The sequence below is a fragment of the Megalobrama amblycephala genome, linkage group LG13, assembly GCF_018812025.1.
Source record: "Megalobrama amblycephala isolate DHTTF-2021 linkage group LG13, ASM1881202v1, whole genome shotgun sequence".
Classification (NCBI taxonomy): Eukaryota; Metazoa; Chordata; class Actinopteri; order Cypriniformes; family Xenocyprididae; genus Megalobrama; species Megalobrama amblycephala.
In genome coordinates, this window is record NC_063056.1 from 41168846 (window position 1) to 41182724 (window position 13879).

General features: G+C 32.6%; 1 protein-coding gene across 1 annotated transcript in view; it reads left to right on the forward strand.

The window, feature by feature from the left end:
- The window catches only part of LOC125243751 (cysteine-rich venom protein ENH1), a 17841-nt gene extending 4397 nt beyond the window's left edge, over window positions 1-13444 (forward strand). Inside the window, exons 3-11 of the mRNA XM_048153576.1 lie at window positions 4593-4854; window positions 5700-5788; window positions 6223-6226; window positions 6314-6414; window positions 6505-6595; window positions 9131-9273; window positions 10119-10204; window positions 12471-12553; window positions 12675-13444. Coding sequence (XP_048009533.1) covers window positions 5723-5788; window positions 6223-6226; window positions 6314-6414; window positions 6505-6595; window positions 9131-9273; window positions 10119-10204; window positions 12471-12553; window positions 12675-12817 — 717 coding nt within the window. The 5' untranslated portion in view covers window positions 4593-4854; window positions 5700-5722 and the 3' untranslated portion in view covers window positions 12818-13444. The remainder of the gene's footprint in view (window positions 1-4592; window positions 4855-5699; window positions 5789-6222; window positions 6227-6313; window positions 6415-6504; window positions 6596-9130; window positions 9274-10118; window positions 10205-12470; window positions 12554-12674) is intronic.
- The last annotated feature ends 435 nt before the right edge of the window (window positions 13445-13879 follow it).

Sequence of the window (13879 nt, forward strand, 5' to 3'; positions counted from 1 at the left end):
ATATTTTTTCTAATATTTTATAAAATGTAATATTTTATATATTATATATAACTATGTTATAAAATATTTAATATTATTATTGTGACATTGAACATTAAAAGTTTTTTGCTAAACCTGAAAACAAACATACCTGAATTAATATTCTGAACTATTTTTAGGTCACTAATCAAAGAAAATTATCACAAGTGATGAAACAATTTGAGCTAATTAGAATAGAACGCTCTCAGACTTCTGAACCCTACCTTATATCAATTAAAATCCACACACACTCACACACAGATTGTTTGATAAGTCAACCAAACACGACTCTTTCATTGAAGCTTGAATAAGAAGGAGAGATGGTGGAAAACGAGAGCTGCATAATTACTGCTGCGTTTATTGCGAACTAATCACTGCGTAATCCCTGTGAACATAAAGAGCTGAACGACAACACTGAACACTTCACTAACTACATTGTTAGAGGAAAACAAAAGTGTGCAGTGCAGCAGAAGACGATAAACACACTCCTCTGTCACTGGACCAGAACAACCTTCACACACACACTTCTGTCTGATGGTGATGTCATCTTTCTGTATAACACTGTCAGACTGGCCAATAAATCAGCCAATGTTTGGCTATAATTTTTGAGGCATCTCGCTGATAGATGTCTTCCAAAACCTGCCAATGCCAATGATAATACAAGTTTCTAGTATAATAGTTTTAGTTTTATAGTATAATACAGTTTTATAATGTGGAATGTCAGTAAAAAGTTTACATTGGCAACATTGTGTCAGAAATAAACCTCCCTGTATTCTAGGTGAGCACTGAAAACCATTATATAAGAAGCTCTAAGCACAAACATTTAAACCCTTGAATTCATAGAGGTTTTTAAACAAACTGAATCAAAATGTGTGTGTGTGTGTGTGTGTGTGTGTGTGTGTGTGTGTGTGTGTGTGTGTGGTGATTTTGTTTGTTAAAAAACCTATATGAATTCAAGGGTTTCTCTTAATGCAGACGACCTCAAGAAACTTTCAGTCTGTGAAATCCTGTTATTGGTGCCACTGCGCCACCTACTGGTCACACTGCCCTTCACTTCACTACAGCCCATGATTCTGTGGGTTTCTGTCTAAATATGAAGTATTTTATTGTAAGATAGATAGATAGATAGATAGATATAATGATAGACAGAGAGATAGACAGACAGACAGTACAGATCGACCAATAAGTGATTTTAACGATATTTTTCCTGATATTTAAAGGGTTAGTTCACCCAAAAATGAAAATCCTATCAATTACTCACCCTCATGTCGTTCCACACCCGTAAGACCTTCGTTCATTTTCAGAACACAAATTAAGATATTTTTGATAAAATCCGATGGCTCAGTGAGGCCTGCATTGACAGCAAGATAATTTACACTTTCAATGCCCAGAAAGCTACTAAAGACATATTTAAAACTGTTCATGTGGTTCAACCTTAATGTTACAAATGTATTTTTTGTGCACCAAAAGAACTAAATAACGACTTTATTCAATAATATCTAGTGATGGGTGATTTCAAAACACTGCTTCATGAAGCTTTACGAATCTTTTGTTTCGAATCAGTGGTTTGGAACGGCCAAAGTCACGTGACCCATTGAAATTTTGAAACGTTTTTAAACTCTTATGACGTAATGAAGCCTTGTTTACTGAAATCACGTGACTTTGGCAGTTTGAAACACGCTCTGAACCACAGTGTCTGAGGGGAGATGCTGATAAGATAATTTCATTTTGAAATGTACTATTTGGCTCTGATGCAGCCACTTCTGTTGGATAGATAGATAGATAGATAGATAGATAGATAGATAGATAGATAGATAGATAGATAGATAGATAGATAGATAGATAGATAGATAGATAGATAGATAAGATAATCAGTTTTACTGATATTTTTACTGATAATTTTCTCATAATTGGGTATCGGTTTTATAATATCGGATTCACCGATAAATTGTTGTTTTATCGCCATCTTGTGGTAGTTTTTTAGAACAAGACCGCCATTAAAGCACAGCGTCTGAGGGGAGATGAGTCAACAATGTTCAAACTTAAAATAACTGCCTTATTTAATAAACTTTATTTAACATTAGTGGTCAACCGATTATCGGCACCGATATTAAGCATTTTTATGGTTATCGGTCATTTTCAAAACTGATTTGCCGATAAGATAATTTCATTTTGAAATGCACTATTTGGCTCTGATGCAGCAACCTCTGTCAGATAGATAGATAGATAGATAGATATAGGATAATCGGTTTTACTGATATTTTTACTGATAATTTTCTCATAATCGGATATCGGTTTTATAATATCGGATTCACCGATAAATGGTTGTTTTATCGCCATCTTGTGGTTGTTTTTAGAACTGTGTGCAAGACCGCCATTAAAGCACAGCGTCTGAGGGGAGATGAGTCAACGATGTTCAAACTTAAAATAACTGCCTTATTTAATAAACTTTATTTAACATTAGTGGTCAACCGATTATTGGCATCGATATTAAGCATTTTTATGGTTATCGGTCATTTTCAAAACTGATTTGCCGATAAGATAATTTCATTTTGAAATGTACTATTTGGCTCTGATGCAGCCACTTCTGTCGGATAGATAGATAGATAGATAGATAGATAGATAGATAGATAGATAGATAGATAGATAGATAGATAGATAGATAGATAGATAGATAGATAGATCGGATAATAGGTTTTACTGATATTTTTACTGATAATTTTCTCATAATTGGGTATCGGTTTTATAATATCGGATTCACCGATAAATTGTTGTTTTATCGCCATCTTGTGGTTGTTTTTTAGAACAAGACCGCTATTAAAGCACAGCGTCTGAGGGGAGGAGTCAACGATGTTCAAAGTTAAAATCACTGACCTGCCTTATTTAATAAACTTTATTTAGCATTAGGTGTCAACCGATTATCGGCATCAATATTAATCATTTTTATGGTTATCGGTCATTTTCAAAACTGATTTGCCGATAAGATAATTTCATTTTGAAATGCACTATTTGGCTCTGATGCAGCAACCTCTATCGGATAGATAGATAGATAGATAGATAGATAGATAGATAGATAGATAGATAGATAGATCGGATAATCGGTTTTACTGATATTTTTACTGATAATTTTCTCCTAATCGGGTATGAGTTTTATAATATCGGATTCACCGATAAATGGTTGTTTTATCGCCATCTTGTGGTTGTTTTTAGAACTGTGCGCAAGACCGCCATTAAAGCACAGCGTCTGAGGGGAGATGAGTCAACAACGATATTTAGTGACCTGCCTTATTTAAACTTTATATAAACTTTATTTAACAGTAGTGGTCGACCGATTATTAGCACCGATATTAAACATTTTAATGGTTATCGGTATCGGCCATTTTCAAAACTGATTTGTCGATAAAATAATATAATTTTGAAATGGTCTGTTTGGCTCTGATCCACCTCTGTCAGAACTCATTCTGTTGCTTATTTACTTCTTTAAGTTTTACTAAATGTTTACAGAATGCTGCTGGGTGCTCCCCGCACTTTTAATGTTATTATTATTAATGTTATTATTAACAGTTCTCAGAATTAAAAATATGTTTAAAAGCATTTAAAGAAAGTTTCTGTCAGAGCCCTTGTTATTCTTAATTTTGACATTAACTTTCATTTTTACACCAGACATATACTGTATATCGGTTCAAAATATCGGTTATCGGTCTACTTAATGTGTAATAATCGCTATCAGCCCTGAAAAACACATATCGGTCGACCCCTAATAGACAGACAGATAGAGAAATGGCCAACTTTAGGTTATGTAAGTCAAATAATTGTATATACAATACAATGATTTGCTAGGCAAAAAATAATCTTGATAAACATTTTTTTTTTTTTTTTTACATTTTTATCTGAAAATCAGGTTTTTGGCCATAAAATCTACAGTGTTGCTCACAGTCACATGCCACAGGTTTCCTCAGCCTGCTGTAAATGTCATTTATTATTCAACAATTGCACTCATGAGAGGCATTGTACTTGCTAAGTTCAACAATATAAACCTGTCAGTCCTTCAGCATCAGGATAATGGCATAAAATACATGAAATGATCCTCTGGCTCTATTGAGACAAGGAAATTAATAGTTAAATTCAAATCTAAAGATCTTACAATGATGAAAAAAGAGTCAATTCTATGCAATAAAAGGTTGGATTACATCTCATTGCATTATAACCCTCTTAAAAACCAGGAAAAGCCTCTCAGGGAAGTTTTAATGCTCTAATCTGATGAAACTCTATAGTGTTTGTGTTTGTTAATTATCCAGGTCAAATATACGTTATTTATTTAGTTAGACTGAAACTGTTTTTATAGTGTCAAAAATCCCTTGTTTGCTTGATGAAGTACAATACACAATAGCAAACGTCATGCTGTAATAGTCTGATTGCATGCGGGTGATTGAAACAAAGTAAAGTCTACAGTTTCTATTTTATTCTGATTAATAGTTCCTCATAATAGAAAGTATAATCTGTATTCTTTAACCATATGGTCTGGTCCTTTGCCACGTTGTCCATTCGATTTATCATTGTTGCTTTGTTTGCAGGTTCTTTAGACATCAGCTCATTCTTCTGCAGGTTAATTCACGGTGTTCTTTAAACTAAAACTACACCCTCGTGTTTACACTCTCATGTTTGCTTCTACTATTAACCTCGGAGGTTTTGTATTGTTTTGTGAACATATTGCTCAAGTGGTGTCACATGTCACTGCTGACATGGGAACATGTTTTTGAGCCCATTAAGATGCTGGGAGTATAAAAAGAGTAGTGACCATCATGACATCTCAGACGCCTCGACTCGTACCGGCAGGTGAGGATCAGAGCTAATAATGCTGATTATTTGATGAAAAATTGGAATCGGAGTTTCTTCCTAAAATTTTTACTTAGATTATAAAAATATTGAAATAATATTTAATTATTTTTACAAATTATATATATATATATATATATATATACACACACACAAAATAATTTAAAAAAAATGTAAATAATATTTAATTAATTATATATATATATATATATATATATATATATATAAAATATATAATTTATTTATATATAATAAACTAATAATTATATATAATAATTTTAAAAAATTGGAATCTGAGTTTCTTCCTAACATTTTTAATTCAATTATAATGTAAATATATTTTAAATAATTTTTTTACAAATATATATATATATATATATATATATATATATATATATATATATATATATATATATATAAATGTATATAATTTCATAATTATATATAAAATATATAAATGTAATGTGTGCATATATATATATAGATGATTAATGATGCAGATTATTTGCTGTGAACTGTACAATCTGAAAAATAACTACAAAATCATTTTTAAAAATTGGAATCTGAGTTTCTTCCTAACATTTTTACTTTGGTTATAGTATAAAAATATTTCAATAATATTTAAAAAATGTTTTTACAAATTTTATATAAATTTTATATATAATTTTAATATATATATATATATATATATATATATATATATATATATATATATATATATATATATATATTTTGTAGTTATTTTTCAGATATATATATATATATATATATATATATATTTATTTATTTATTTATTTATTTATTTACATTTACATTTTTTATTTTAAAAATTACTGCTTCCACAGTCTGCTAGACGGAAGGAAGCAAAATGTTTGTGTTTGCAGTGACAGTTTGTATTGTGGGATTGCTCCATACGAGTGCTGCCTGCAGCCTGGTGAGTTTAAATTGTAATAAAGTGCTATTTTACTCATAATACTTGTAACTGATTAATTTTATTAATGGCGATCATATACATTACCAGTGAAAAGTTTGTACTAATTTGATTGAATTTATGCTTCTAATAATCTTAAAAGGTTTCAATCTAAATGCGAGTTCTGTAGTCAAATATAAATTGCACCTATATGTTCAAATTTCTTCACAAAACTACTTAGAAATGCATGATTTGGAGCAGATATGGAAAAACAGCTAGAGAAAAATATAAAGAATACGTAGGTGTTCAGACTTTTGATTGGTAGTGTATATGAATAAAATACATCTAATATAATAATATATTAAAAATGAATTAACAATTATTATGTGATGTGATATAATGATCTAACAAAAACTTTTTATCTCATGCATGTCTCATTTCTGTGGTGGGCTTTCCAGTCAGGTAAGCATATATTACTTTAATGCATACAATAACTCTGTTTAATATGCATTCATATGCATCATCTGAAAAAAACTTGCATTTTCACAGGCATCTGTACAGACCTGGCTTCTGTCCAGCAGGAGATTGTGGATGTTCACAATGCCTACCGGAGAGCTGTGGAGCCGTCTGCCAGCAACATGCTGAAAATGGTCAATCACACGCTTATGATTCACATTTGCATTTAAAGCATGTTTCTTAGAGTCATATGCTGAGTGGAAGATACTGTGTGTCGTTTGCAGAGCTGGAGCGATGCCGTGGCACAGTCCGCTCAGGGCTGGATTGAGCAGTGTAACATGACACACGGACCGCCAAGCAGCCGCTTGATTGACGGTATGTTACACGACGATTTATTCTTTTGTAGGTGATACATATTGTTACATTGTTCCAAACTGCAAGTCAAAGGTGAACCCTGAAATATTTAAAGTGATAGTTCACCCTAAAATCACAAGTCATCATTTACTCACCCTGGTGTTGTTCTAATACACCCTTCTTTTTTTCGGACCACAAAAGACATGCGACACATGTCATCTATTCCAAGTGTTCTGGGGGTTTATGATATGGTTTGGTGAAAAATAAAATGAAATTTAATGTATTATTTTATGAAAATCCTGACCTTGGCCATTGGTCTTCTCAAGCGCATACATTGCGATTCACTCCCAGAAAAACACACAAGTTGTGATAAATCAAGATTAACAAAAATGCAACATGGAATAGAGTCCATGTACCTTCTTCTCTGAGGTAAATATGTCCGTCGTGTTCATTGCAACAAGAAGTTATCGCGCTCATTCCGACTGCCATCAGACAAACGAAGTTCCTGACCAAATATATTCAACTCAGGGATGAAAGTACACGGATACTTTTTGGGGGATTTTGCATTACGTCATGTTTTTATTAGTCTTTAGGGTGAACTGTCCCTTTAAGTACACTTTTAGAAGAAAGGCACTTCTTATAAAGGGATCATGGGATCATTTTATGGATTTAGTTTTAATTTTAAGTAAAGTGTATGAATTAAACTGCTTATTTATCACTAGAAAAAAATGAAGTAAACCATTGCGTAGTCATTTAAGACATTTCTCCTGATATACAACCATAAAGCATTCTTTAAAATTGAGTCAAGAACCCTCTGAAAACAACCCAAGTTGGGTTAAAAATGTTTGACCCAACTATTGCTTAAAAATTGACTGTATTGTTCGCTTAAAATGAATGAGGAAATTAACATTAATATGTTTAATAAATGAACATTTATTAACAAGTTTAATGAAACAATTAAACAATAAACATTTATTAAATTGCTTATTAATAAATGTTCATCATTTGATTATTAGTGTTGTCTCTAGTAATTATGTGTCTGATTTTTAATTGTCCAACATATTTTGGGTTCATTTTAATCCAGACATATAGTCATTTGTAAACAATAGTTGAGTTTAATAAATCTGCCCAATCATGTTAAAACAACCCAAACGCTGAGTTTGTCCATTTTCAACCCAACTTTGTTTGTTTTTAACGCAGCAATATAGTTCTATATAGAATCCTACTGAACCTTTTTTCAGTACTACAGTACACTGACCTTAAATCAGAAATAAAATGTATAAACATTATTGCATTGATGATAAATCTTCAAACATTTTTGAGTGTCTTTTAATCAACTGTTGTGATTTTTACAAAGTAGTTCATCAAATCAAATATGCACATGTTAATGCTTCACAAACACAACACTGTCTTCATTTTTAACAATATGCTCTAAAAAATGCTGGGTAAAAAACAACCCAAGTTGGGCTGAAAAAGGACAAACCCAGCGATTGGGTTAAATGTTTGCCCAACATGCTTTTAATCCAACTATTGATTAAAAATGACTATATGTCTGGATTAAAATTAACCCAAAAGAGGTTGGAAATTAAAAATCAGACACAAAATTATTAGAGGCAACAATAATAATTAAATGATGAACATTTATGAATAAGCAAGTTAACAATTTTTTTTTTTTTTTTTTAAATCATTATTCATTAAATGTTCATTTATTAAACAAAATAATAAATGTTAGTTTCAAACATATTTTGGGTTTCATTTTAAGCAAGCAATACAGTCACTTTTAAACAATAGTCTGAGTTAAATAAAACTACAAACATTTATGCAAACATTTAACCCAACCGCTGGGTTTGTCCATTTTCAACCCAACTTGGGTTGTTTTTAACCCAGCATTATTTAGAGTAGATTTATTGTTTTATCACTTCAAACTTCTTTTTGATAACTATTGTACCTGAAAAGTGTTTTTGTGCTGTTTTTCGTCTTTTAACCCTCTGGAGATGTTTTGACATGCCTTGACTTTTGTGCTTTTGTCAGTTGCTTAAAAACATTAAAATCACTGTATTCATCACAAACTGAGCTATAATAATATGTGAGCAGCATGTTCGTATTTTTGAGAAAAAAAAAACAAACATTTATGCATTTTTTTTGAAAAATCAAAAATGTTAAGTCACTGAAATAACACATGCTAAACATTTGTTCACAAGACTTCTGAGAACTCGATCTTGCTTTAATATTTTATCATTGCAGTGACATATTTTTTTAAAATTTGGCTTAACTGTCCAAATACGTTTTGAAGCCACGGTATATGCAACCAGATCAGTGTAGACCTGAGAAAACAGAAGATTTCTTTCATCCAGCCCACATGCCTGTAGACCTAATATTTATACAGGAGGATTGTGCAAGTGTGTGTGTTGACATGCTGACGAATACATGCAGATGAATGTCACAGTCACTTGAACGAGATCTCAATGTCTTCACAACAAACACATTACACATTAAATAACAAAAATGTCATTTAATAATTTCATCCCTGTCTAATGTTTTCTCTCTGATGGACAGGATATGAAATGGGTGAAAATCTCTTCAAGGCCTCTAGACTTAATTCATGGACTGATGTGATAAATGCCTGGCATAGCGAAGTCAACAATTATGAATATCCCATCGGATCCATCAACGGTCATCCAATTGGACATTACACACAGGTGATTATTCGGCAGCATTTTTATTTCCTGCATTCAACAAGGATTCATTTATTATTTAAAACGTCATTAGCTGTTAATTTGCATCAGTTATATGCTGTGATTTTCTGCAAAAAGAAGATTCATCAATATTTTTGACCCATTTTCCCAACAATGAGTAAATGTAAATATTTTTTAACAGCTTTTTGGAGATCTTTAAAGGTGAAAGATCAGTCATTTCTTGCGAAAAAGAAGTACAGATTAGCATACTTTTAAAAGATTACTTATTACCAAAATAATATACTTTAAAATAATAAGTGAAAACTGAATGGATAGACCCATAATTGCATGTTATTTACAATGAACTGAAAATGTATTATAATTTACATTTATATTAAATGCAAAAAAACTTCTGTTATGTATTTAAATCTCATTATGCGTTTGTAATGCTGAAGTTGCAATTTAGTACATTTAAAATATATTAACTTTAAATGTAATATCAAATAACACACTACAGTTAAAATTATAATCAACTTCAAGTACTTTTTAAAGCATGACAGAGCACTTTTAAAAGACAATTTCAGATGTACTTTAAAGTAAAACATTTAGGTTGATATTATTACATAGTGCACTTTTTAAAAACAGTCATGAAAGTGTACTCTCTTTAAGTTTTATTTTATTAAGATCATGTTATTTGCAAAAACAGTTTTTTACTTTTAAGCTAATAATAAGGTGCACTTCTTTTTCACAAGGGCCAAACAGAATAACAATGTATTTGTTTGTCACATTATTATTTGTGTGCCAAATGTGAAGTATGTTGGAGGTGTCTCAAACTACAGTAATGCTTCTCCTCGTGTGCATCTCTGAAGGTGGTGTGGTACAGCTCGTATGAGATCGGTTGTGCCGTGGCTCAGTGCGGAAGCTTCTACTTCTTTGGATGCCATTACTACCGCGCGTAAGTTTCTCTCGGTACTGAGCTGTTGATTTCACTCCATGATGTTTTAAAGGGGACCTGTTATGCCTTTTTACAAAGTCTTGATTTTGGGGTCTAGAAAGGTTTTCATGACTGAATGTTCAAAAATCACATTCTTTCAGCTCCTCTCTTCCCAGTCTGTCAGTAACGCTAGTTCCCGTCTCTATGAAGCCCCTCCTTCTGAAAAGCACAATGTGCTCTGATTGGCTGATTGGAGCAGAGTGTGTGATTGATCAAGCGCTTCAAGCGTGTTCCCGCCCCTTACCATAACCACCAGTTTCAACGCACTACTAACTAACTCAACAAGGCCCCGCCCCTTTAATTGTATATGTCTTGGGCGGGAATTATTTAAATGAGGAATACTGGAAGAAAACATATCTATGGATGCTTGTTTCCACCACTAAATAAAAATAAAAAAGGTAATTATGACCTTTTAACTCACAATTCTGACTTTATAACTCGCAATTATGACTTTATATCTCTCAATTCGGGCTTTATATCTCGTAATTCGGACTTTATATCTCGCAATTCGGACTTTATATCTCGCAATTCGGACTTTATAATCTCGCAATTCGGACTTTATATCTCACAATTCGGACTTTATATCTCGCAATTCTGACTTTATATCTCGCAATTCTGACTTTATAACTCGCAATTCTGACTTTATATCTCGCAATTCGGACTTTGTATCTCACAATTCTGACTTTATATCTCGCAATTCGGACTTTATATCTCACAATTCTGACTTTATATCTCGCAATTCGGACTTTGTATCTCGCAATTCGGACTTTATATCTCGCAATTCAGACTTTATATCTCACAATTCGGACTTTATATCTCGCAATTCAGACTTTATATCTCGCAATTCTGACTTTATATCTCACAATTCAGACTTTATATCACGCAATTCTGACTTTATATCACGCAATTCGGACTTTATATCTCGCAATTCGGACTTTATAATTCACAATTCTGACTTTATATCTCGCAATTCTGACTTTATATCTCGCAATTCGGACTTTATATCTCGCAATTCGGACTTTATATCTCGCAATTCGGACTTTATAATTCGCAATTAGGACTTTATATCTCGCAATTCGGACTTTATATCTCGCAATTCGGACTTTATATCTCGCAATTCTGACTTTATAACTCGCAATTCTGACTTTATAACTCGCAATTCTGACTTTATATCTCTCAATTCGGGCTTTATATCTCGTAATTCGGGCTTTATAACTCGCAATTCGGACTTTATATCTCACAATTCTGACTTTATATCTCGCAATTCTGACTTTATATCTCGCAATTCAGACTTTATATCACGCAATTCTGACTTTATATCTCGCAATTCTGACTTTATATCTCGCAATTCTGACTTTATATCTCGCAATTCTGACTTTATATCTCTCAATTCGGGCTTTATATCTCGTAATTCGGACTTTATATCTCGCAATTCGGACTTTATAACTCGCAATTCGGACTTTATATCTCTCAATTCAGGCTTTATATCTCATAATTCGGACTTTATAACTCGCAATTCTGACTTTATAACTCGCAATTCGGACTTTATATCTCGCAATTCAATTTGGCTTTATATCTCGTAATTCGGACTTTATATCTCGCAATTCGGACTTTATAACTCGCAATTCAGACTTTATATCTCGCAATTCGGACTTTATATCTCTCAATTCGGGCTTTATATCTCGCAATTCGGACTTTATATCTCGCAATTCGGACTTTATAACTCGCAATTCGGACTTTATATCTCGCAATTCTGACTTTATATCTCGTAATTCGGACTTTATATCTCGCAATTCGGACTTTATAACTCGCAATTCTGACTTTATAACTCGCAATTCTGACTTTATATCTCGTAATTCAGACTTTATATCTCGCAATTCGGACTTTATAACTCGCAATTCTGACTTTATATCTCGCAATTCGGACTTTATAATTCGCAATTCGGACTTTATATCTCGCAATTCTGACTTTATAATTCGCAATTCGGACTTTATATCTCGCAATTCGGACTTTATATCTCGCAATTCTGAGTTTATATCTCGCAATTCAGACTTTATATCTCGCAATACTGACTTACCTTTTTTATTTCATGGTGTAAACAAGCTTCCATACATCACACACTAAAGAAAGCTGAACACGGAAAAAAGCATAATAGGTCATTAATTCCTGCATGCATGAAACACTGCAGTTCAAATTCCTCTGAACTCAACTCTCTCCTGTATTTCAGAGGGAATTTCAGAGGAGTCCCTCCGTACTCTCTGGGCGCTCCGTGTGCCTCCTGCCCGGACGACTGCCAAGACAATCTCTGCAGTAAGTGCATTTCTGATTTTGGTTGCAAAATGATCCTGAATGGTGACGTTTGAGGTCACAGTTTGCATTCCAAAATGTTTTTACTTTTATTGCTTCATTGACTTTCAATTCTCTCTTCTAGCTAACCCCTGTCCGTACATCAACACGTACACCAACTGTGACGCCTTGATAGAAGAGGCCACTTGTGAAAACTCCATCGTGAGCGAGGGCTGTCCAGCCAGTTGTCTATGCGGAGACAAAATCATCCCTATTGCGAGGAAATGAAGTTTTCTATGGCTATATTACATGAAGTACAGCCATATTTTGATAGTTATAGCATCTCTTTCCTATAATGTGAAACATACAAATTCTAACTTCTTTCTATTTCTATTCTTTCTATGTGGAATACCTCAAATATGATTAAAAATCAAGGGTACTGTACTTTAATAATATGATGAAATAGGCCAGTCTGCATTGTTTTGCATTATTACCTCAACTGTTTTCTTTTCAGTAAAGCTTATGCAATCACATATCAGTAAAGCTATTTGTGTTTTATAAGCCTTGTAAACCCAGAAACTGAAAACAATAGCACAACCTAAGACTGTGAAAACAGGACAAGTGACTTCTGTCAGTCAAACGTTCAGTCACTATATGTGTAGTGTAGATTTGTGCACTTGCTGAAATGTTCATGTAATGTTTTCTGCAACACTGCACTATTTTATACAATCACATCACTTTATTAAAATCATTAAAATGATTTTAGTTCGAGTTATTAGGGTTCACAGATCAATGCATGTGTGGATACAAAGATTTCACTCAGGTTAAAGGGTGTTCCAGTGGTCAATAATAGCGTTTACTAACAAAGACCCTTTAAAGGATTAGTTCGCTTTCAAATTAAAATTTCCTGATAATTTACTCACCCCCATCTCATCCAAGATGTTCATGTCTTTCTTTCTTCAGTCGAAAAGAAATTAAGGTTTTTGATGAAAACATTCCAGGATTATTCTTCAGTGGAGCCCAAATGGTTGAAGATCAAAATTACAGTTTACAGCGATCCCAGATGAGAAATAAGGGTCGTATCTAGAGAAACCATCGCTCATTTTCTAAAAAAAATAAAAATAAACATTTTATAAGTTTTAACCATAAATGCTCATCTTGAACTAGTTCTCTTCTTCTTCTCTATTAGAATTCCAGCAGTGTAAGTATATTACTGCCCTCCACAAAGTTTGAACTAAATTGTCATATACAATATGCTAGTGCAAGTATATAACAACTGGTTCATACATTTTGTTTCTAAACACTCAAATCATGACGAAAAACTACATTTTTCATGGCTACATCAACTGT